At 48.8% G+C, this 23,042-nt stretch overlaps 2 protein-coding genes across 3 annotated transcripts in view; one reads left to right on the plus strand and one right to left on the minus strand.

The window, feature by feature from the left end:
- The window catches only part of Mitf (transcription factor Mitf), a 325,695-nt gene that overhangs the window by 274,159 nt on the left and 28,494 nt on the right, over window positions 1-23,042 (plus strand). The gene's annotated exons all lie outside the window — the stretch shown is intronic.
- Window positions 1-23,042, minus strand: part of LOC126523689 (uncharacterized) — a 52,992-nt gene that overhangs the window by 23,977 nt on the left and 5,973 nt on the right. For both annotated transcript variants that reach the window (XM_050172292.3, XM_055066827.2), the window contains exons 2-3: window positions 17,656-17,852; window positions 57-143 (exon numbers count right to left, since the gene is read on the minus strand). In XM_050172292.3, coding sequence (XP_050028249.1) covers window positions 57-143; window positions 17,656-17,852 — 284 coding nt within the window. The remainder of the gene's footprint in view (window positions 1-56; window positions 144-17,655; window positions 17,853-23,042) is intronic.

Here is a 23,042-nt window from a genome sequence, read left to right on the forward strand (position 1 = left end):
TGGCTCATCCGTAGTAAAACAGGCCCGGCAAGCATTCGAAATTGACGCGTACTTACAGAAAAGCCAGACTGCCACCTCGGGACGTTGGCCTTGCTCTCGCCCACGATGCACATCATCTTCGTGAGACCCGAGAGGCTGATGATCTGCGGTAGAACACGGTGCACTGATTGCCGTGCGCACAATGGAACAACACTGTCGCCCATCCACTTCACGATCTTTACAATAAGTATTGCTATCAAGCCTTCCTTGCACAATAAAAGACTCTCTCACTATGTGTGCGAGTCCGTCTAACTTGACTAGGAATGTCAAGTAAATTCTTATGCGAGTATAAGAACGAAAGCGGGCTAATTAAGACGACCCCCTTTACGAATTTTAGTCATTTGGCCAGCGCTTTGCAAACGTCGTTACTGCTTATATTATATATATATATATATATACACAGGAAGAAAGGAGGTTAACCGAGGGGCCCGATTTATATATGACTATATCATCATCATCAGCCTGGTTACGCCCACTGCAGGGCAAAGGCCTCTCCCATACTTCTCCAACTACCCCGGTCATGTGCTAATTGTGGCCATGTTGTCCCTGCGAACTTCTTAATCTCATCCGCCCACCTAACTTTCTGCCGCCCTCTGCTACGCTTCCCTTCCCTTGGAATCCATTCCGTAACTCTTAATGACCATCGGTTATCTTCCCTCCTCATTACATGTCCTGCCCATGCCCATTTCTGTTTCTTGATTTCAACTAAGATATCATTAACTCGCGTTTGTTCCCTCACCCAATCTGCTCTTTTCTTATCCCTTAACGTTACACCTATCATTCTTCTTTCCATAGCTCGTTGCGTCGTCCTCAATTTAAGTAGAACCCTTTTCGTAAGCCTCCAGGTTTCTGCCCCGTACGTGAGTACTGGTAAGACACAGCTGTTATAAACTTCTCTTGAGGGATAATGGCAACCTGCTGTTCATTATCTGAGAATGCCTGCCAAACGCACCCCAGCCCATTCTTATTCTTCTGATTATTTCAGTCTCATGATCCGGATCCGCAGTCACTACCTGTCCTAAGTAGATGTATTCCCTTACCACTTCCAGTGCCTCACTGCCTATCGTAAAGAGCTGTTCTCTTCAGAGACTTTTAAACATTACTTTAGTTTTCTGCAGATTAATTTTTAGACCCACCCTTCGGCTTTGCCTCTCCAGGTCAGTGAGCATGCATTGCAGTTGGTCCCCTGAGTTACTAAGCAAGACTATATATATATAAACTTTAGAAGAGTTAACTGCTGGGCTAGTTAGTGATCTTGCATACCAAAAAGATTTTGCGCCAAAAAACAACACACACAAGAAAGACGACGACACCACGGGCGCTACTTCAACTGTTTAATGAGGGTGAACGCACTCGACATATATAGCCCTCCAAAACACCGCGCATGCATACAAGGCAACAGGGAGTACAAAGTTTTATCAAAGTAGGCATGATAGAAACTTCAGCTCAGCCTCGTAAAGAAAAAACCGATGTATCACTAACACAGTTAGGACCCGCTTTCTTGATGTAGAAGGCTTCCAATGTTTCACGCGATGTCTGATGCCTGCCTCTACCCAAAATCCTCGCCTCGCGGAACCATGGAAAACAATCGGTGCAAGCCCTGCAGTGATCTACAAGGCGCTCACCTTCATTATTCTTTATACCTTTTGCATGTTCCCTAAGTCGGTCGTTGACACAACGCCCCGTCTGTCCAATGTAGGATTTCCCGCCGGACAGAGGAATTTCATATACGACGTCTGTGGCACACTTTACGAAACGCTGGCCATGCTTCTTCTGACAGACAGGCATTTGGCTTTCGCAAGTTATGCGACGGCTTAGCTGGGCAAGCTTTTGGGGAGCGGAGAACACCACCGGTACATTATACCGGTTAGCCACTTTTTTCAGGCTGTGCGTGACTTTATGGATGTATGGTAGTACTGTGCGTCTTTGTTGCTCTGTTGCCCACCCTACGGGTCACATACTTGCTGGTAAGCTTCCTAGTTCTTTTCCTTTACTGTGAATCAATGTTTTTCCTGTACAGATACCTGAAGACTCTCCGAGCCCATTTATTTTCTTCCATATTCCTTAGGCGTTCTTCATACTCAATTTTACTGCGAGCTTCCCTCACTTCAAAACTAGTCCAGCCCGTATCACCCTGCACAGCTTCATTTGTAGTCTTCCCGTGAGCGCCCAATGCGAGGTGACCCACTGACCTTTGGTTCCCATCGAGTCCTGATTGTACCCCTAATTTAAAGCAAACTGCATTTCCGAAAGTAAGTCCTGGAACCATTACACCTTTCCACATACCTCGGAGGACCTCGTATCTATTGTATCCCCATAGCGCTCTGTGCTTCATTATGGCTGCATTTCTCTTCCCCTTCACTGTTATTGTTTTTCCCTGTGTTTCCATATATCGGCCCTCATGTATCCATATACCAAGGTATTTATATTCTGTTACCCGAGGTGTTTCCTGGCCCTGTATCTCCACTGTTTGTTCATTGAATACCATAACACCTGATTTTCTAACACTAAATTTCGCCAGACGTTGCAAATCACTTTGCTTGTTAGCTAGCAACACAATGTCATCCGCATAAAATAAACCTGGGAGCTGCTGCTCAACTACTGTACCCGCCTGTTTGTATGAGAGATTAAACTCGATATTACTTCCTTCTAGCGCCCGCTCCATCCTCACCATGTACATCTAAACAGCAGCGGGGATAAAGGGCACCTCTGTCTCAGTCTCTTGTTGACATGAACTTTCTCCTCGCTTCTCATCCCTTCACATTCAACGCAAACGGTATTTTCTAGGTAAATCTCTCTCAAAAGCTGTAGACAATCGTCACCTAAGCTTTCCCCTTTCAGAATATCCTACAAAATGTTGCGGTCTACGTTCTCATAGGCTCCTGTAATGTCTAAAAAGGCCACACATATAACGGTCTGCTTTCTACTTTTGATATTTCAATACACTGAGTAAGAACAAATAAGTTATCTAAACGTCTACCTATTCTGAAGCCATTCTGAAGTTCTCCCAAAATGCTATTATTCTCTGCCAGAGTTTGAAGCTTTAATTTGATTGCCTGCATTGCTAGCCTGTATATTACCGACGTAATGGCCAACGGTCTATACGAGTGGATTCTATCTTTCTCCCCCTTGCCTTTATAAATGAAATTCATTCTACTTTGTCGCCAACTGTCTGGTAATCATCTATCCTTTAAAGTTTGTTCCACTGCTTTCACCAGAGCTTCCTTACTTTTTGGTTATAGTTCATTAATCAGCCGAACAGGAAGATCGCGCTTATTACGGTGCCTCTAGCGGGAAATGTTGGAACTAACGTAAGCATTCCAGAGCTTAAATGATATTGCGCGACATAAAAACGATACGGACGTGAAAGAAGACGACACACCAAGCGCAGAGAGATTCTACTATGCTGGCTTTGTTAGCAGCGCCGCGCGGTCGATTTTTTCGCCCTCTGTGGCCATTTGTAGAACTTGAGAGTGTGCGTGCCAGGCCGCGGGATCAGTATCCGATCCACCGATTGGTAGACCTAGGATGTTGGTCTCTTCCGAAGCAGAAAATGGCGAAGGAAGAGGAGGCGACCAATGAGAGGCCGCGCCCTGCGGTCTCTCAGGAGAAGCCCTGACGTCACTCTTTGTGAAGCAAAACTGAAGCCGTAAGTTGGCGTTGCTCATGGCTTTGCTACGCCAAACAGGGCAACATTTCCCGCGGATATTCCTTCGTCCGTTGCCACTGCCGTGGCGCGGTACATTGCGTACAGCGTTGCATGCGCGTTCATTTCACCAACTTTAGTTCCTCCTGTCCCACCTGGCCACAGCAACATCCTGTAAAGCACGGTCCAGATAACGCAGCGCAACAAAACACGGAGACCAACGCAAACCTGCCCGCACGGCGCCTTTGCCACGGTACGAAACCTACGGAGCAACACGTGTGAGCGCATAGAACAATAACAAAGCCGCCATTGTGGCCCGAAAGGCGGGGCCACTACAGCAAAGAAATAAAAAAACTGCAAAACAAAGGAGAACCTACTACGTCATTTCCTCCACACTTTTCTCCTAGCGCGCGGAGGGGGTAGTGCCTCTCCTCAGTTTCCTTCATCCATGCGATAGGCAGGTCTTTCTGTGCGGCGCGCCGTTTCGAAAGATGGAATTCGTTCGTCCCGAGTGCCGGCGGAAGCTTGCGGAGAATGCGGTCAAGGAATCGGCGGCGCCGCCGACGGCCGCCTCCGCTGCTTACGGCGGCGGCTGCTGCCTCAGCGACGCAGCTGCTTGCAGATGTTGCAACCTACCGCTGTCACCACCTAAAAAGTTCACGTCAGTCACCCCGTATGTTCTCCAAGTGTAGTTCGCAGTGGTTCCTCTTCGATGTGTCATCCCGGACTGGCTCAGGATTGTCCGAGAGTTGCGTGCGCCAACGCTCAATGGCTATTTCTGTTGTTTTCTTGAAAGTCACTACCACGCGACAATATTGCACTGCCGGGCCGACCCGCGGCGGAGGTGAAAGAGGCTTTAAGGACTCCCCATACGTGGGCCGAACCCGAATATATTGCAATACCGGGCCGAGCCGCGGCGGAGGTGAAGCAGGCTTTAAGCACTCCCCATACGTGGGCCGATACTGAATATATTGCAATACCGGGCCGAGTCGCGGTGGAGGTGAAGCAGGCTTTAAGCACTCCCCTTACGTGGGCCGATCCCGAATATAGTGCAATATCCGGCCGAGCCGCGGCGGAGGTGCAGTTCGCCATTAAGGGGCCCGCATACACAGCTTCGCTGGTCATTCTTCTTCACAGAGTGGAAGGGCACTGAATTTTTTTACTTGTTCGAGTACTACCTGGCCACAACAGCTGGGAGAGCACGGTCTAGCTAACACGGCGGCACAAAACACGGGTACTAACGCAAACCTGCACATGCGAGGCCTTTACCACGTTACGAGACTTACAGAGCAGAAACACATGAGCACACACACCAAGCTAATAAAACCGCAATTGTGCCTCGACAACATGGCCGCTACAGCGAAAAATACTAGGTGACTTCCAACACACTTCCGCGCTCGCGGACTGGGTAGGGCCTCTCACTTTTTGCTACCTCCGCGGGCCCTCTACATCGTGCGCGACCGATGGGAAAGGGCGCTCCGGTCACGCGAGTGGTGGTGCTTCAGTGCTCATTTTAACGCGATAGCGTTAAGGGCACCGTGGCGCACGAAATCCGGCGTCCAGCGTCGGACGCCGTTTTGGCGAAAACATTTCCGAATCGGCCATACCTAGGCCTTCCATCTGGCGCAAGGAAGTTACTGAGCTAATTGAATTTCCCAAGCTAAAATACGTAGAAAGATCGTGAAGTTCGACTTACACACAACCTATAGTAGCGATGATAGCGTCGGATTGTAATTGGAATATACGAGAAAACATAATTCTGTCAGGCGAAAACTTTTCCAGCGTTTCTACCATTCATAGACCGGCCACGGCGTCCGCCATATGCGCGCGCCGCGTGCGAATATCTCAGAAGCCACGGAGCGGCGCGACCGCTTCCTTGCAACACCGCCAGATGGCGCTAGCCTGCGCCGCAGCGCGGCCCACGCAAGAGGCCGCTTTTCTACCAGAAAGCCCGCCTTCGTTCATAGCATTCGCCGCCAGCGTTTCCCGGTAAACATTACGGTTACATACGTTGCAGTTGCCGGGAAGCGTGAGAAGCAGTCAGGGATCTATGAATGCTATCGCGTTTCACTCCTAAAGGCGAAGCTTAAGCGTCCTCCAAGTTTTTAAAACTTCGCTCACAATTCTAGTCACTTGGTGTTGCATATATAAAACACTTAATGAGTAGAAAAATGTAATTGATGAATGAGAAGTGGTTTATCTCGAACATTAGTTGCACCATGCTCTATCATATTTCGCAATAGTCAGGAATGCTTTACACTATTGCAGGCAAATCTCATTACCACTTCCTAATGCAAAAATAGTTTGTTTGGGTTAGCATACGACTATTTCTGTTCAACGCACTTTCAGGCTACCAGACACCGCTCGGAAGACACCACTTTATTAGCGTAGAAATGCAACTATTGTTATAAGAAAGAAAACGCAGGAACGCCTTTGAGCGCCTGTGAAATAAAATGTATTTTTTCGGAAGAAGTGTACAGGTGTAACGACGCGAATAGGGGCTGTGAAATATTTCTTCATATTCTAAAGCCAATATATGCAGCCAGTTTTCCTGCCATCCGCGTTAAGCAAAGGAAAGAGAATCGGAAGCCTCACATAAGCTCAGACTTCCTTTTAAGAATGAATGAACTTTATTCCCCTTTTAAGAAAGGGGAGGGGCCGGGGGAGAGAGGGAGGTCTAAGTACTCCAGTCCCAGCAGGCGTCCGTCACCACATTATGTGGCTAGAAGTCCGTCTACTAGTTACGGTTGCGTACGCTGCAGTTGCCGGGAAACGTGAGCAGCGGTCAGAGACCTTTGATCGCGTTCCACTCTTAAAGGCGAAGCTTAAGCGTCCTCCAAGGTTTTTTGTTTTGTTTTAAATACGTAAGGCACGCTTGCAGAACAAATTATATTGAAAACGGTAATCTATGCAAGAGTTGTCACCTGTTTTTACAGCGCTAATCCTCTTCGCTGGACGAACCTCGGCCAAAAATGTGCTCGCTACCCATGGGAGGAGCAAAGAAAGAAAGGGTTACGCTGACTAACTTGCAGGGGTGAGCTTTGTCACGATGGAAGTAATTAAGCTTAATTCAAATTATCTTGCGAAGGTCAGCACAGCAGCACAAGGCTACGTAGCATTGTTTTGCCCCCTAATTTTGTTCGTCCCTCTACGTTCCAGGCGGCATTTGGACGCTGCTAAAGCAGTGCGTGCATCAACGCACCGCAAGCAGCGACCGCCTGAGAATGGCGTCAACCTTCTTTCGTGAAATGCTTAACGGGTTGGGCAGCAACAAAACGGGAATGTCCACTGCCAATGGACGGCCGAACGCGCAGCACGCGCTGGTTAGCTACGGGACCTGAGCCTCCTTCGAGTTCACCAGACCACATCGAATCGCCGTCACACCTCATTGAGGAGCGCAGAAGCACCACGTTCGCGAGGCGCAGCACGTCCAGACAAGTGGGTGTCCCCCACCTCGTGCGCCGCATGTGGAGTTATTCTCCCACTGCTTGACTCTTTCTGAAAGTGAAGCGGGAGCCTGGCAGGATTCCAGGTAACCTGCGTCCCGAGCAAAGCTATTTGGCGGTTCTGAAAGGACGCTGGAGAACAACCAACGCCACCTAGACTGTAACGACAGCTGTAATTCACCGTGAAATCCTGGGAGCAACCCCCCCCCCATCCGCCTATTGTGACGGCAGTTGCAGACCAGAAGGGCACTACCGGAGGCAAGTGATCCCTCGGACTATAAAGCCCATGGAGCGACCCTCTGAGCCGAATGTGACTACACTCGCACGGGCGCCTACCACTGACCGAAAATGACGACACCTGAGCGGGCTCGACGATTGGCCGAACAGGACGTGACCTCGAGACACCGAAGGGGTTAAAAGCCAGAGACCGGGAGCAGCAAAAAGCATTCCTTCATTCATCTCTTTCGGGCTTCTTGCCACGGGCCGCAGCGTCCGAGTTGCTGCCGGCCAGCAATGACTATTACTGTTAATTTCTTTGTATCTTTACTGTAAATAATGTGAATAAACCTCCAGTTTTCATCTCAAAGTCCTCCTCAACCTCGGCAAACTCCCGCACTCAACGGCAAGGTCCAATATCTGGGAGAAAGCGGTGGGTTTGTCCTCTACATCCAACAACAGACAAACACAGTATTACCACGCAGTAGCTGAAGGCGAAATGCTGCATTCCATCGTCGAAAAATGGCCGAGTTCATTACGAGTGCGCCGCGGCTACGGAACAGCAATGACGAATGACCAGCGCCGTACACGCACGCGTGCCCACTGAAGGTGGTTATAGCGGAAGACACCAGCAGAAATCGACGCTAAGCGCGGTGACGACGGGGACTCGATTTCGCAGCGTATGTGCACTGTTCCTCAATCCTCGTTTGTGAAGACGTCGCAGAGAAGGTCGGTCGACAGCACCAAGTTGCCTGCACGTATAGCGGGCGCCAAGTCCGCTTCCTGACGTCACACGCCAGAGGGCGCCACTCAGACGCCACGCAAAACCACCAATGGGGCAGTGCAAGGAGGCGTGGGTTGGGCCTCGTTTGAAGTCAGAGAAACACAGAGCGAAATTAGTTTTGAAGAAAGAGTCAGGAGCATCGATCGAAAGAATTTGGTGGCTAAAGTGCACAAATATCTGTATCCAACAAGCGTGGACACAGAATGGAGGAAGAGGTCAAGAAAGTTGGCAATCAAGTACGTTGCAATTGAAAGTGTAGATAGACAAACAGGAGGAATCAGAATGAACGTGAGAGAAACAGAGACAGCGAATTGATGCAAAGAATGGAAACGAGAAAGACCACGATTGACTAGGAGAAAAAATTAATGAGAAAGGAAAATTTGTTCAATAGCACGAAGCGTTGCTATTTGAGGCTCGAGCTGGTTGGACAAACACCTAAGGAGATACCGCAGCAAGCACTCGCAAGCAGGTGAGGCATGCGTACACTGCAGAAAAAAAATCCGGAGACCGCTGCGCACATCCTAATGGAACGCGAAGGGATTCACCCAGCGAGACCAGTACGCAGCGTACACCTTCCAGAAGCGCTTGGGTTTCAAGTGGACGGAAGCATGAACCGGTCAGCAGTGAAGAGACGTTTAAATTGTTGGTGAGAAAAAAAGCAGGGAGGAGATTAATGCGACCGGTTTATGTACTCGTATGGGTAGCGGAACAATGTAGTTAAAGATGTTTTGAGGGAAAAAAAAAAAAGAGTGTACAGAATTGCTAGGATGAAAAACATGTATAGCATACTGGAGTAACTCAAGCAGGCCAGGCAGGCACGTACCCAAGGGGGGGGGGGGGTGAAATTAAGACTCATACCCCACCGCCCCTTCGCCGCCCACTTCATCACTTCTCGCACACACTCGTAAAGCGCCGCCAAATCAATGTTGTGACTTGACAGCTATTCGGCGGTCAACATTTTGCTGCCTTTTTCACTCCTTTTGAATGGCGGTAGTTATCGGCCTCTCCTGGGATTTGAAGGCCAGTTTCTTCATCAATTCGGTGCCCGCACGATTAACTCGAGATGCATTCAGTTGTCACCATCTATTCAACGGTCACGCGCATCGTTGTTGCTTCGTTAGTTCAAACTTCTTCGTTTAGACTAATCCAGGGACCAGGAAAGGGATTCAGTTCGTGGTCAGCTGGTCTGTATGCACGTGGAACGAGTTGCGACCAGAGAAAATGCCAATTGCGTTTAACTTTTCTTTTTGTTTCATTGTTTCCTCGAGTAATGGCTCGCCGCGACGCTGACAGATCCTCGGAACACGTGGTATGGGTTATGCGACAAGGTGGAAAATAATATAATGCGAGACAGCCGCCATCATCAAACCCTGCAATAACCCTTAAACTCATAGGCAATATGACTGTCACCCGTTAAATCGCCTGGTTTTTCCTTAATTGTGCAGCTCTTTTCGTGCAAAACTGGAAACAGTCGCAAGGATTTGAGAAATTAAGTGATCTACTAAGGGAGAGAGCCAAGGCAACAGCCAAACAGGAAGGAAAAGCGAAAATTAACAAATTTAACCGTTGTTTATGAAAATATTTATGGATCAACAACATCTTTTTATTTAAAAAGGAAGTAGATAAAACGTCGCCGGAAGTGGAGGATGATGTTTTAGTGCTTTTAAGGTTAAATTCCGATGACAGCCTTGATTCAAATGCAAGAAGGACTTTAACATGTTTCGAGGAGTCCTCTCGGGACCGCAGGTTCACGTTCGAACTTTGCAAAGAAAACTTGATCAGATTTCTTGATTTGCAAATTAAATTTAAAAGTGAGAGTAATGTGTGTTGGCAGTATTGCCCTAGATCGAAAAAAATCGCTCCTCCCGTACGAATCGTCCAACTCCAAATTAATAAAACGTGGCATAGTTTCGTTGTGCGTCACGAATGCTCTTAACAAGAGTTGCACCCACTCATTGCAGCAGAGTTTTGAAGCACAGAAGGCGTTATTAATGTCGGCAGGGTACCCAGTTTCAATTTTGATGGCTGTGCCAGAATCCTTGTTTAGAAAGTACACAAAAAAGAAACTCCTGGAAACCGCAGACGACAATGAATCTTCAAAAAGAAAAAAAGTCGTAGTAATGCCGTATTTGCATGACTTGTCTCATAATCTTAAGAGGGTGGCCACTAAGAATGGCGTCACACTAGTGTTTTCGGCACCGAGCAAACTGGTTAGGCTGTGCAAAAGCATCACAGGAGAGAAGAAAGATGAGACTAGTGGTTGTGGAAAAAAGCAGATCACTTTTTTTCACAAAAACAGTGCATCTTCAGTTGTGTACCGCATACCTCTCTCATGCGGACTGTCCTATATCGGCCAGACAGGTCGTTGCATTAATGAGCGCATGCGTGAGCATCGCTATTTGCTACCTACAGGTACAGGAGGGAACTTGCCATTGCATTGCAAAAAGCACGAATGCCAACCAGTTTTTGAGAGTGTATACATAGTGGGGAGAGAACGTAGTAAACTGGAAAGAGAAATTAGCGAAGCATTCCACATGACAAAGTTGGGCGCGCATACATGTGTGAGTGAACCTTCGGTTCATATCAATGATAAAGAACTTCAATTTCTAAATTTGTCATGCTAATCCACGTGTTGTTGCCTTTGTCGGGAAGGGGTGTGACTTCGCTTTTGTGTACGTGAATAACTTTTGTTGATAATTGACTACAAACCTTGTTATTGTTCTTGGGTGTATACGCATGCGTGGCGGAGATTTGTGGAATGTGTTCACAATAAACTTCAGTTGTAAGTCCAGCGTGTTTAAGAGTTGGCCTTTAATTATTCGAGCCGGTGACATTATCAATTCAACTCTAAACTCAACAGAACAAACTTGAGCTTTTTTTCGCGCAGTCATGCTAGCGCGTTCCGCTTTCTCACAAGCGCTGCCGTGCGCTGTTGCAACGGCAGCAGTGGGCGCGCGGCGCTCGTCCGGATTCAAAGACTTAATTTTGTTGCACTTTCGTCAAGTTGCATCGTAACCTGTTCCACGGCTCCACGGAGTCGGAGAGCGTCCACCGGAAAGTTCCCGGGAGGCAAATTGTCGACTGCTCTCGTTCTGGGGTAAGCGTTTTACCCAAGGGAAATGTTCAGTCGTCCTCGTTTCGTTGACGTCCTTTTCCCAGCAGCAGCACGCACAGCCATGTTTCGATGTCGAGCGGAGGGCAGTGCCTTATTAAAGCGAAGCTTGATTTCTATAATGACCTAATGTAGCGCAAGGGCGCAACCACAAAGAAGACAGGCAGATACACGTCACAGGCGCGTTGATAGCCCACCACAGTAGAACGTCTGATCGTCCGTCCATCGATTGGTATCTCGCCGCACATGGGTCATTCAACGCCAAGGGTCGCAGATGTGGCTATTCGCTGTACCGCACGGAGCACTGGGGCCAAAAATTTCTGAAGCAAAAGATCCTTCCGTGCCGTGGTGCCCTTTAAAATTTCGCTCGTTTTTACTAAACTGTGCGTATAATGCATAAATTTACTGAAAATTTATCTTTGTATGGTAAACATCGAAACTTTGCCTGCGCCTTTATAGAGGTTCTGTTTAGGCGTCCTATCACAATAATCCCGATTTTTTTTGTGTTCCACTGCCTGTTACATATTCTCAAAAACAAAGAAAATCTTCAGTGCTCACGATTTCTAATTAAACAAACTCGCACTCTCCCTGACCAATCTAAATATTGGTGCAATTTTAAAGAAACTATATTTTGGTATAAAAGCGGTTATGGGCAAAATATGCTTCAAGTATTCTTGAAAAATAAATGCGAAACTAAGAGAAAACGTACGCTTTATAGCAATTGTGACGGTATTTTTTGTACCGATGCGGTCCGAGCAAAAATATCTTGCACGTGGATAGAACAGGGTATTCGTACTCCCGCGTTGCGTCAGTGTTGTCTCGAGGAGCGCATTGTGATGTGGTCCAGCCTGGGCTCGGCCCCACACCACGGGCTGGACATCGCTCTTGATCTATTTTGTGCAGGTCTGCAACCTCCTCAGAGTGACTTTTGACGTTGGCCTTCCGAACGTACTGCTCCTTGTTGCCTCGTTGGTGCTTGAGGTAGCGCAGCACATCGCTTTCCGTAAGCCACACAATTGCCGGAAAAGAAGCTGCAGCCAGTATTCGTCTTCTGCAGCTCCCGACGCCGCAATCCGGATGCGCGCTCCGGTCACTCGATTGATATGCGTCTGAAAGGATCCTCACTTTACGATAAGGCGCGTAGCTGCGTCTCTAGACCTGTGACTTCGAATGGAAGACACGGAGTGCAGCGCTATACTTGCTCGAGAGAACATCAAGAGGGAACTTGTTTTGCAGCGGAAAGTCCGGATGCCTCTCTCTGAGGTGGGCGGCATAGTGCACGGTAACATTATACAGCCAGGCGACGATACGACTCTGTATCGCCAACGAATGCACCTGCCCTAGCATGACGCCAAAAGTATTTTTGAAAATGAGATGGCAATAATAAATATTTTACCTTACATTTTTCTATTCAGTAGGTACCGCTGATGCTTGTTTCTTGGTAGTTTATTATTGAAGTTAGAAAAAGGAATATGAGAACGCAGCTCTTCGATATGCAATTGAACGTTATCATTCTTGTTTCTTTTACTGCCAGTACTTCCACCGTGCGCTCTGGGTCCAAGAGGTTGCCATAAAACAACGCAGTCCAAGAAGCAATATCTCCTAGAGGCACAACATCCGAGTGACGTGGAGAGGCGACTCATCATACGAGGCCCGCTAGAGACGTCAGTACAACATGCGCGCACCACTATCAGTTGTACATAGAGATGGACACATCAAAGTTCCCGATGGTGCCCTTTTGTTGAGCACACAGATAATCGCCGGTCCATTATCAGTTTGGCGCTCGTGGCATTGTGCCAGGGGAACGTCAGAGCTGCATTTGTCGATGCTATGAAATAAACGACAGAAGCACTACGTAGACATCATGAAGAGAGACTGAAGTTAAAGAGGAGAAATCGGAGGTCGTCGAACACTCAGAAGCCGCAGGTGTTGAATGTATCACTGAAGACTCACTGCAGTAGGGGAGAGCCCTCTTAAACTCAAGAGAGAGTGGAGACCCTACGTTCAAAAAAGAAAAGTCAGCAGCCTTCTCAAGAACGTGGAGAAAAGCATGCGTTCGTACTTGGCCTCCCTCAGCCTGCGGGGCAGAAAGACAAGCATTTCAAATGAAGTGACTACGTATCACTGGTGAAAGGGTTAAAGAAATTTGACGATACAGCTAGTAAGCAGAAGAAATTACAAATCCTGACGTTGGCACCAAATTCTTGGTCCACAGAAGAGATGATAAATTTCTTTGGGGCCTCGGAATGGCAAGTGCGTGAAGCGCAGAAGCTGAGGTCGCGCTCTGGGTTACTCGGGACACCGTGTAGAAAAACGGGCCGTCCAATAAGTGAAGAAGTCCTCTGTGAGGCACTTTCACGAAGTGCGAATGGGTTTCTTACTGTCGTCCGAGAAAAAAGGACGTGCTACGTGGTCAACAAAAGCGCCTGCTCCTGCTGAACCTAAAGGAAATGCATTGCGAGTGCAAAAAGATTTCTGGATTGTGGTTCTTCTATATTCGCAAATTTGAGGCCTCATCTCCGCACTGCGTTTTAGCAGGTGGAAGCGGAACGCACACTGTCTGCACACAGTGTCAGAACTTGCAGCTCCACGCGGGTGGCTTAAATGGAGGAACTATTCGTGTGCACTGGAGAATGAAAACTGCACATTCGATAGGTGTGAGAGCTGCTCAGGAACGCTGAGGCTCCGCCGCGGAGCTCATTAGCTCCTATAATAAACAAGGTGTGAGTCACCTAGAAGTGCAGCAATGGGTTTCACCCATTGCTGCACTTCTAGGTGCACTTCTAGGTGACGTCCGAGGTCAACAAGTCTGTTGACCTCGGACGAGTTCAGCGAAAAGTTTTTGGAGATGCTGAATCAGATAGAAACGCGTCACTATGTCAGCAAACAGCTGGCACGATACTCACGGGAGCCTAGCAGATCACGAAGTAATTATTCTGATGAATTTCGCTGAAAATCATACCTTCACAGTACAAGACTCCCTACAGTCCTATCGCCGGTGAACACGCAAGCCCCAATCCACCCATTTGTGATCTGGAGCACGATTCTGGTGCCGTCAACGCAGTTTTAGCACAATTACTCCGCACATTGACGAATGACATGCCGAGTATATTCACTACTTCTCAGACTTCTCACTTCCTCGCAATGTGATAATAGAAAGAACATTGCCAACGTTTGCCGCCATGTTGAAGATTTTGGTATTTCTGCTGTGGATATTTTTCGCTACTTCCCATGGGAAGACGCGTGCGACGGCGTTGGAAGGATTATAAAGCGTCTGGCAACAAGGGTAAGCCTTCAAAGCCCTTATAAGCATCAAATTATCACGCCAGCCCACCTATTCACATGGGCAAAGAGCAACGTCAGAATCATCACATTCCTTTGGGTGTCGAGCAGCACGGTTGAAGAACAGATAGCCAGACTAAGGCTCAGCAAAGGGACCCTGGTCTAGACTCTCCAACCACTTTACCACCCCTCAAGTCCGTGCAGAACTCAATCGCCTCGAGACCAACTCGGCGGCCGGCCCTGACCACATTTATAACACGATGCTTAGGAATCTAGACGATATCTTTATGCACGCCCTCACCGACTACCTTCAAGAGTGTTGGGCCAGCGGTACCATCCCGCAGGAATGGAAGTGCGCCAAGCTAGTCTTCATCCCCAAGCTGGGAAAACCACCCACCTTGGTCAACCTCCGTCCCATCTCTATTACGACCTGCGTTGGGAAGTTAATGGAACATGTTATCCAGACCAGACTCTTTCGATACCTCGAAGACAACCACCTCCTACCAGACACGAGGTTCGGCTTCCGCCCTCACCTAGCAGCCCCAGACATTTTGCTTCTCCATCACCAGGTCGTCATGCGTCGCACAGTAGACACGAAAGTCGTTGTCGGCCTAGATGTTGCCAAGGCCTTCGACAACATCCTCCATGAAGCGATTCTTCAACAACTCCAGAATCTCGGCGTCGGACATTGCACGTATGCGTACGTCCGAGACTTGCTCACCGACCGCAAAATACAACTCAGCACCGGCACGAGACATCCCTCTGCCATCTCTCCTGGCAACAGCAGCACGCCGCAAGGCTCCGTGCTCTCGCCGCTGCTTTTCAACGTTGCATTGCTAGGCCTGCCGAAGCTTCTGGCTGACATCCCCCACCTGTGAGCGAACTGTTCGAAGCTACCCTCACCGCCAAATACGAGCGGCTGTCACGCACGGTGGCCGAGCGGTGCTGCAAGTTCGGAACTCGGCAACGAGGGCGGCTCCCAATTGTATTGACCTTCCACCGGGAAATCTCCGCATCCCTCCCATTTCCAAACGGATGCATCCGGAACACCACACCGAGAGACGGTCGACCATGCACGTCAATTCGAGAAACGCTTCAGCGCAGCTGTGGATGTCACATATACGGACGCTTCTTACCACCCCTCGAAGCCAGCGATGGTGGCGGTAGCCCTAGGCCCGCACCGTAGCTGGTACACAGCCTGCAGCATTCGCAACGCAGGAACAGTCACCGCAGCAGAGGAAGTTGCCATTAAGCTGGCGCTAACTGATCCTAATACCAAAGTCGTCATCAGTGACTCTCAACAGGCGATCCGCAACTACGATGTCAGCCGTATCTCTCGCCAGGCGTCGCATATTCTACTTTCTACTCCCCCTCTTGCATCACCCGCCTTTGTGCTCCGGCAACGCACGTGTGCACACACTTGGCCGAGATCTTAGCTGCCGAGCAGAGTGTGGGACCCACCGCCCCGCATCCCCTGACGCGATTATCTCGCACAGTTTTCTGCTCACCACCTACACGGACATCCTCCCGCACACCGCAATCTTAACAAGACGCGAGGCCGTCCAATGGCGCAAACTGCAAACAGGCAACTTCCCGCACCCACTTTTGCACAGGAGAATATTTCCGCAACAGATAGCGCCTGGGTGCAAACACTGCTCAGCTCCGGCCATTCTCATACACATGGACATGCATATACGCATTACAACGCAGACAACGTAAACACCCCAGAGTCTCTCCCACGTAGCCAGCAGACCAACGCCGGGTCCGCGCCGTCGAAGAAGCCGCCCAAGGGATCCCCGCCGACCTCCACTGACGGTCCTCGGACTCGTCCCTTCTTTTTGGGCGAAATAAAGAGTTCGCCACCACCGGCAAGCGCGACAACGTGCTGTGCGGCAAAGTGGCAACAAGGAGCATTGCCAGTACGAATACCAACTTGAAAAAATTTTTCTTCCCTAAAAGTGAAATTGATTTGATGAGGCTTTCCTCAATGTTTGTCGACGCAGTGTTCTATCCGATTCCGCATGCAAAATATTGGTTACTTGGACCGCGTCAGTACAAAAAATACCGTCGAAACGCAATAAATCGTACGTTTTCTCTAGTTTCGCAATTTTTTCAAGAAGATTTGAAGCATATTTCTCCCACAACCGTTTTTATACCGAAATACAGTTTCTTTAAGATCGCACAAATACCTAGATTGGTCGAGGAGAATGAGAGTTTGTTAAATAGCAAAACGTGAACATTGAAGATTGTCTTTGTTTTTTGAGAATATGTAACAGGCAGTGGAACACAAAAATTTCGGATTTATTGTAATAGGACGTCTAAACAGAACCTTCACAAAGCCGTGAAAATTTTAATGTTTAAAATACAAAGATAAATTTGAAATAAATGTGTGTGTTACGCACAGTTTAATAAAAGCGAGTGAAACTTGAGAGGGTACCACGGCAAGGAATTTTTTTCTTCAGAAATTCTCGTGTGGTTCAGCGAACAGGCACAAATTTTATCAGTCAAATCTGCGATAGTCGAGCGCCACGTCTGGGACACTTGGCACGGAATGACCAAACTTGGCCGACGCCGTTGAGAATTACGCGCGATTTGACGCTAACTTTCGCTTTGTGCGCGCCTTAGAAATACCAGGTATACACAACAGGCTTTGCGCAGGTCGGACGTGCAAGCTCCAGCAAACCGAGCGCCGGCGAGCGCGACACTCCTCAGTGAAATCAGTGAAAAATTCAGTGAAATCGGGCAAATATTCACGGAAAACCTGCAAGTATAACGCAGGCCCATGTTTATATAGCTAGCAGACTTGTTAATAGACTAGCGCCTAGTTTTCAACGGTTTCTTATAGTTTCTACATTTGGCCTACAGCGTTCTAGGGTCAATGGGTAGGTCCCATTGGGCATGTACGTTTCCATTAACGGAGCCAGGACGAGCCTGTGCCAGTGTGACGCAAGACTGATGTATGGGCAAGTTGGCTGAAATGAGTTTTGAATTGCCGCACAAGGCACACACTGCGAAGGACCCCACAACAAGTAACGCGAAAGGTCACTTGTAAATGCTCTTGGCTGTACGAGTGATACTTTCCCGTGCCCATACACATCACAATTCTGTGTCGACTGGGAAGTTCACTGACCCCTGTGAGTGACGGTGGCGGCAGCGAGTTGTTGGCCTTCCATGTGCCCACCTCGGTGTGCTGCAGGCAGAGGTCGGCCAGCGAGGCTTCGGAAGACGAGAAGCACCTGCGGGCCGCCGCCAACGTCTCGCCGCCTCTGCCGCCCAAGTAGTGGTCCATGCACTTGATGCCAACCTCCAGGTCGGCTGGTCCAGCCGCTGCAACGCAACATTGTTGCATTCAGACACCACGTGATGCACACTTGGACTCGTATGGCTCGTTCGGCGCTGCTGCGCGTTTGAGGGAAGGCTGTGCCGCCACCGCCCGACTGCCTCAACACGTAAACGACGGCCGGCTGCGCGAATCCCCGGAAGAAGGAAAGCGGGTCGTTCCGCGCCCGGCGACGGCTGCTCGGCGCCCCGGTTCGACGTCTTCGCGCAACGCACACACTTTGCGCGCGTATTCTTAGCTGCGACGGGTGAAAAAGAAATCTACGAAATTCCTCGGCTATTCGTAGGTGCGTTCAGGCAGCGACGTTGGCAACTACACGCTTCCTGAAAGGCCGACGGCCAGGAAGCAGGCCCTTGAACCCAATTGAGCTCCTCGTGTGGGTCAAGGTTCTTTCGCGTATCCTGTTTGAGAGTGCCGTGGCGTGGGAGCTAGACCGAACTGCCCCGATCACCCTTGGCGCGTTGAGACCAGCCAGTATTCGATCAAGCCTCGTTGAGACCCGTCGGAAGATTGATTGATTGAATTAATGAATGAATGAATTCGGGGGTTTTACGTGCCGAAACCACGATTTGATTATGAGGCATGCCGTAGTGGGGGACTCGGGACTGATTTTGACCGCATATTTAACATTATCGGAAGATTGGCCCGCCAATGCAGTTCTGAGAGCATGGACAGGCTTTGCTTTCACTGCCCGTTGGCTCAAAAAAGCCTTCTCTAAAAGCTACAACGCTCTCCTGCACAAAAATTGTACGACATGCTCTCATGGTTTAAACAACTATTCTTTGTAGCCCAAGAAGAAACGACTGGTCGCTTCAGCTGAGGGAGACATAAATAACGTCATGCTGATGTGTCCCTGCGGTGTTTATTTATCCGCTATAAAATGCATATGCTTTCCGACTACTTAGGCGGCATGTATTATGCAAAATGAGATTGAAGATGAGACATCGATGAAATTTGAAACGCCTTGTTGGAGCATCACAGATAAATAACTGACCAGCAGATTTATTGCAATTTTGCTTATCTCGACACAAAATCAGAACAGTAACACTTTATTTTCATCCCTTACACCCCTTCCCTCGTGGAGGTTAGCAAACTGGACGTGCGTCCGTTTGATCACCTCACATGAAAAACACGAAACCCTGCGGCGCAATCTCTGTTTCGTTCATGCGTGCACCGCCTGCGCCATACAATCACGCCAGCCCTCGTCGAAACAATTTTAAAAATTTGTGTAGTGTTCTTGCAGAATAATTCAAAATACTGACTGTCAATCCGTGATCTCAGTAGGATTAGCTATGCGGGCCACCTTGTGTTTGTCGCGGTGTCAGCAGGAGAGCTAGCTACAAATATTGTGAAAGTAAACAATGTGTGCGGAGTGATGGCGCTGCTTCTGTGAAGATAGCAAAGGAGCGTGTTAGGTTGTTTTTCTGTGCGAAGAATATTTGTTCGGCACCATTGTTTCAGGACCAACTAAGGGTAGTCCAGAGGGCCCGTGATGTCTCTGAAAGGCTTGGCCTGACAGTGCCAACGTGGGAGCGGCCCGCCTTGGCTTAAGAAGTCGAGCCTCCGGACCTCATCACAATAAAAGTTTTCACACACACACACACAAGCGTTATCACAGATCTGTGTAGTTGGATAGTCAGAACACGTCCTCACGGTGCATCTCTGTTCTAACATTACCAGTGGCGTCACGAAATGCAGCTCTCGAGCTGTACGGCTCAGTTTTGGCATTGATATCTAATGCTTTTGCTGGTGGAAATCGAGGAATGTTACACGTGACGTGACACGCACAGGAAACTAAGGCAACCGCCTTCTTTTTCATAAAAATAAATTTTATGAGCTTGCCAGACTTGCCTATTTACCACCAAATGGAGTCCTGAAACACTTTTCTAACTAATCATAGTGCTATAAACGACGTTTTTTCACGAATCTCACGCCGCAAATTTTTTCGAATCCTTCAACTTGAAGTGGAGTTTATCGCGCCCCCCAATGCCTTTTCGTCTTCCTCCATAGAAAATCGAGGGACTCTCCTAGCGCGCTGAAAGCAGTGCGGCAGGGCTCGTCACGGCACCCCGTGGTGGCCGGTCATCTCGGAGGCCACGTGCAGCTGACGCAGATACGCGCGAGGCGTTCATTTGAGGGGTCGCCAGCTGCTTGTGCGCAGGCGCGAGTAAGAAAATCTGGGGACTTTTGCTCCTTGAATATATGACTGCCTAGGCACTACGGAGGAGGTTTTCATGTAGGCGTTTGTCCCTAGGCGTGCCGCCGGTTGCGGAGTGGGGTCGTTTGCTTACGCTCCGACGTTGGCTGCTGGCGTGGTAAAATAGGTGAAGCAGAGGGCACTGACGGCCGATTTGGCGACCGCTGTGCCGTACAGACTGTCTCGCACCTGCGGCGCTCCTGCTAACTCAATCGTGGCGGATCATAGCTTTCTCGCGCCTTACGGCAATGTGCCTTGTAAATAACATCACAGATGTTTCTGTGGGAGCAGTAGCGACCGTAGTAGAGCCCTGGCAGCATATATTGAAAATCTAGAAGGCAGAGCGCCTTAGCAACCGCGGTCGAACGCAAGTGGGTGAAAGGCCGCCAGTGACGATGACAGACTCGGCACCAGCGCCGCAGGCGCGAGAAAGTCTGTCCTACGTACCTTCAGAAGTGAAGTTCTGACTGATGTTGCAGAATTCGCGGGGTGCGGTAGTGCTGAACTTAGCGTGAAAAGTTGGCGGCTGGACGTAATTACATTTACTCAATCGTGTTTGTTACCAATTGTAACAACGTGTCATTATTTCGCATTATTGGCGGCACCTCCAGGACACCAAAGCGGGAAAGGGGACAGCTGGAACCAGGGCTGGTCCGTGGGTTGGGGCTCGCAGAGGCCCCAACCCACGTGCCGCCCTGCTTCCAGCTTTGATACCCCCGCTACGGGCGCCTTGAATATCCTGCGCTGCCTGCTTCATTTTTTATAACCTCAAGTGCTCTCCTGAGGCATCCGTTTGCAGATTACATGTGTCCTCCTGGAGCAGTGCTTGTGAAAAATCCAACCTATCGTCGCGACGAAAAAAAGCGACCCGCGACTTATACAACACCAGTCAGAACCTTGCCCCTTCAGACACAGCGATCACCAAATGCGGCGTCCGTGCCCACTGCGTCACCGCATGGGCAGCCAGCGACTCGACCGCACTCCACAATGCCGGCATGTCTAGGGGACAAACGCATACACGACACGCTAAGAAATCTCCTCCGTAGTGTCTAGGCAGAGTCATACATTCAAGGAGCAAAGGCCATCAGATTTTCTCTCTCGCGCACGCTCTTACTCGCGCCTGCGCACAAACGACTGGCGATCCCTGAAATGAACGTCCCGTGATACGCGTAGCGCAGAGATGAAATGATTTTCGCTGTCCTTTTGGGATCGCAGACATATATTTTTCTATTGTTTAACTCAAAATTAGCGATTATGCATTACTGAGAAAGCACTCACGATCAGGAAATCAGCCAATAGCGTTGCTGTGCCAGCTGCTTTCGATAACGCTACGTAAGCTGCTTTACGATGACGCTACGACGTAAGCGAGAGAGATATTTTTCGGTGTTTCTGACGCGAGATTCCATGCTGAATGCAGTGCAGGAATATTTGGCTCAAGTGTTCACAGCAGCCTCTACGACAGATCGGCAACATTTTCTTGCTACATTTCAAGGCCCTTAAATGCTTTTAAGCGCACTTTTTATAGGCCAATATTTTTAATGGTTGTTATGCATCGTCAGTTATTTATTACTGAAGAATCTGCTTCAGCAAGCATGATTTGTCGGTAGCTGTACTTTATCATATTCAATATTGTGGAACTTTCATGGGCAAGGCATTTTCCTTTTAAATTTAGTGCACATATACAATGAACACTTTAAAAACAAGATAATTGATTTCCTCGCTCATTGAAGCGTTTATAGGACCTATGATAAATATATTCATCAAATGGTTGACACATATAGAGAGCGAGAGAGAAATGCATCGAAACCACATGCAACCAAATGCCATAGTTTTGGAAATAAAACTCTCGTATGCCCTTCTTTCTCATCAGTGAAACCTCACTGTTCACGAAGTTCCCAGGCCATTTCGTAAGAGCAGGCCAATCTTGAATTACGAAACAAATTATGAAAGTGCAGACCGATGAAAGGAATTTGCAAAGTAGAAAAAAAAAGGCTTCGTCATTGTGACCACAGATTTGAGCAAACACTTTAGCATAACGAGACCAACACAATGGTTTCCTGCTTTGCTGGTTGCAAGTACAAAAGTGCGCAGAAGCCGCGCCAATTTGTGACGCCAAGAGCGTATTCGAAGGATATCGCGGAAACCTGCCTCAAGCGCTGGTATCCGTTCGGCAGATCCACCGCAAAAGAAATGCGATGCTCTGCGAGTGCCGTTCAAGTGTTCAGGGTCTTGGGATGTGAGCGCTTCTTCTGTAAACTAAGCGCTCAGAAGAGAGACGCCATGGAAGCGCAGCCATTCGGATCGTTTCAAGCGAGTCGCAGTGCGCATTGCACGTGAGCGTCTTGACTGTGCCACATCATATTACCGCGTGCACTTTCTTCGTAGTTGTCAGTTTTTGCACTGTCTGGTTCGTCACCGCAACTGCAACCTAACAAAGATTTCGGTTAGGGGACCCACGCCGCACCCAAGCGTTGGGGGAGGCACTGTGGGCGCTTTGTTCTGTGCTCGTTTTGGGTTCTTTTGTGCGCCCGACGCTTCCGTGCGGCTTACGTCCCGTAACGTAAAACTCTGCAAGAATACTGAATCTTCGTAACCCTCACTGTAGCAGGTCACAGTGAGAAGGCTTCGAGTCTCGCGTCAAGGATTGTCGGCACAATGTGCAGAGTTATTCTGCGACGACGATGAAGGCGTCCTACTTCGCCCCGCTTCTCGACTGAAGGTCGGAATTAAAAGTGTGGAGATGAATGCGTCCCGTCCTCGGCGCTTATCTGTAGCGGCCTCGTGCAGTACCTTGGGTGCGACTAGGTGACCTAGACCTACGCGGTTGAAGGCCCACACAGTCAAAATATGTCAGCGGACCAGCTGCCATACAAGTCCGGCACATAAGACAGCAACTAAAATGCGGCACAGCCCGTATTCACAAAAATAAGTTATAATTTCTCGTTAGAGAAAATTCCAGCCAATCCTCATACTTAGTCAA

This window comes from Dermacentor andersoni, chromosome 6 (assembly GCF_023375885.2).
Source record: "Dermacentor andersoni chromosome 6, qqDerAnde1_hic_scaffold, whole genome shotgun sequence".
NCBI classification, from domain to species: domain Eukaryota; kingdom Metazoa; phylum Arthropoda; class Arachnida; order Ixodida; family Ixodidae; genus Dermacentor; species Dermacentor andersoni.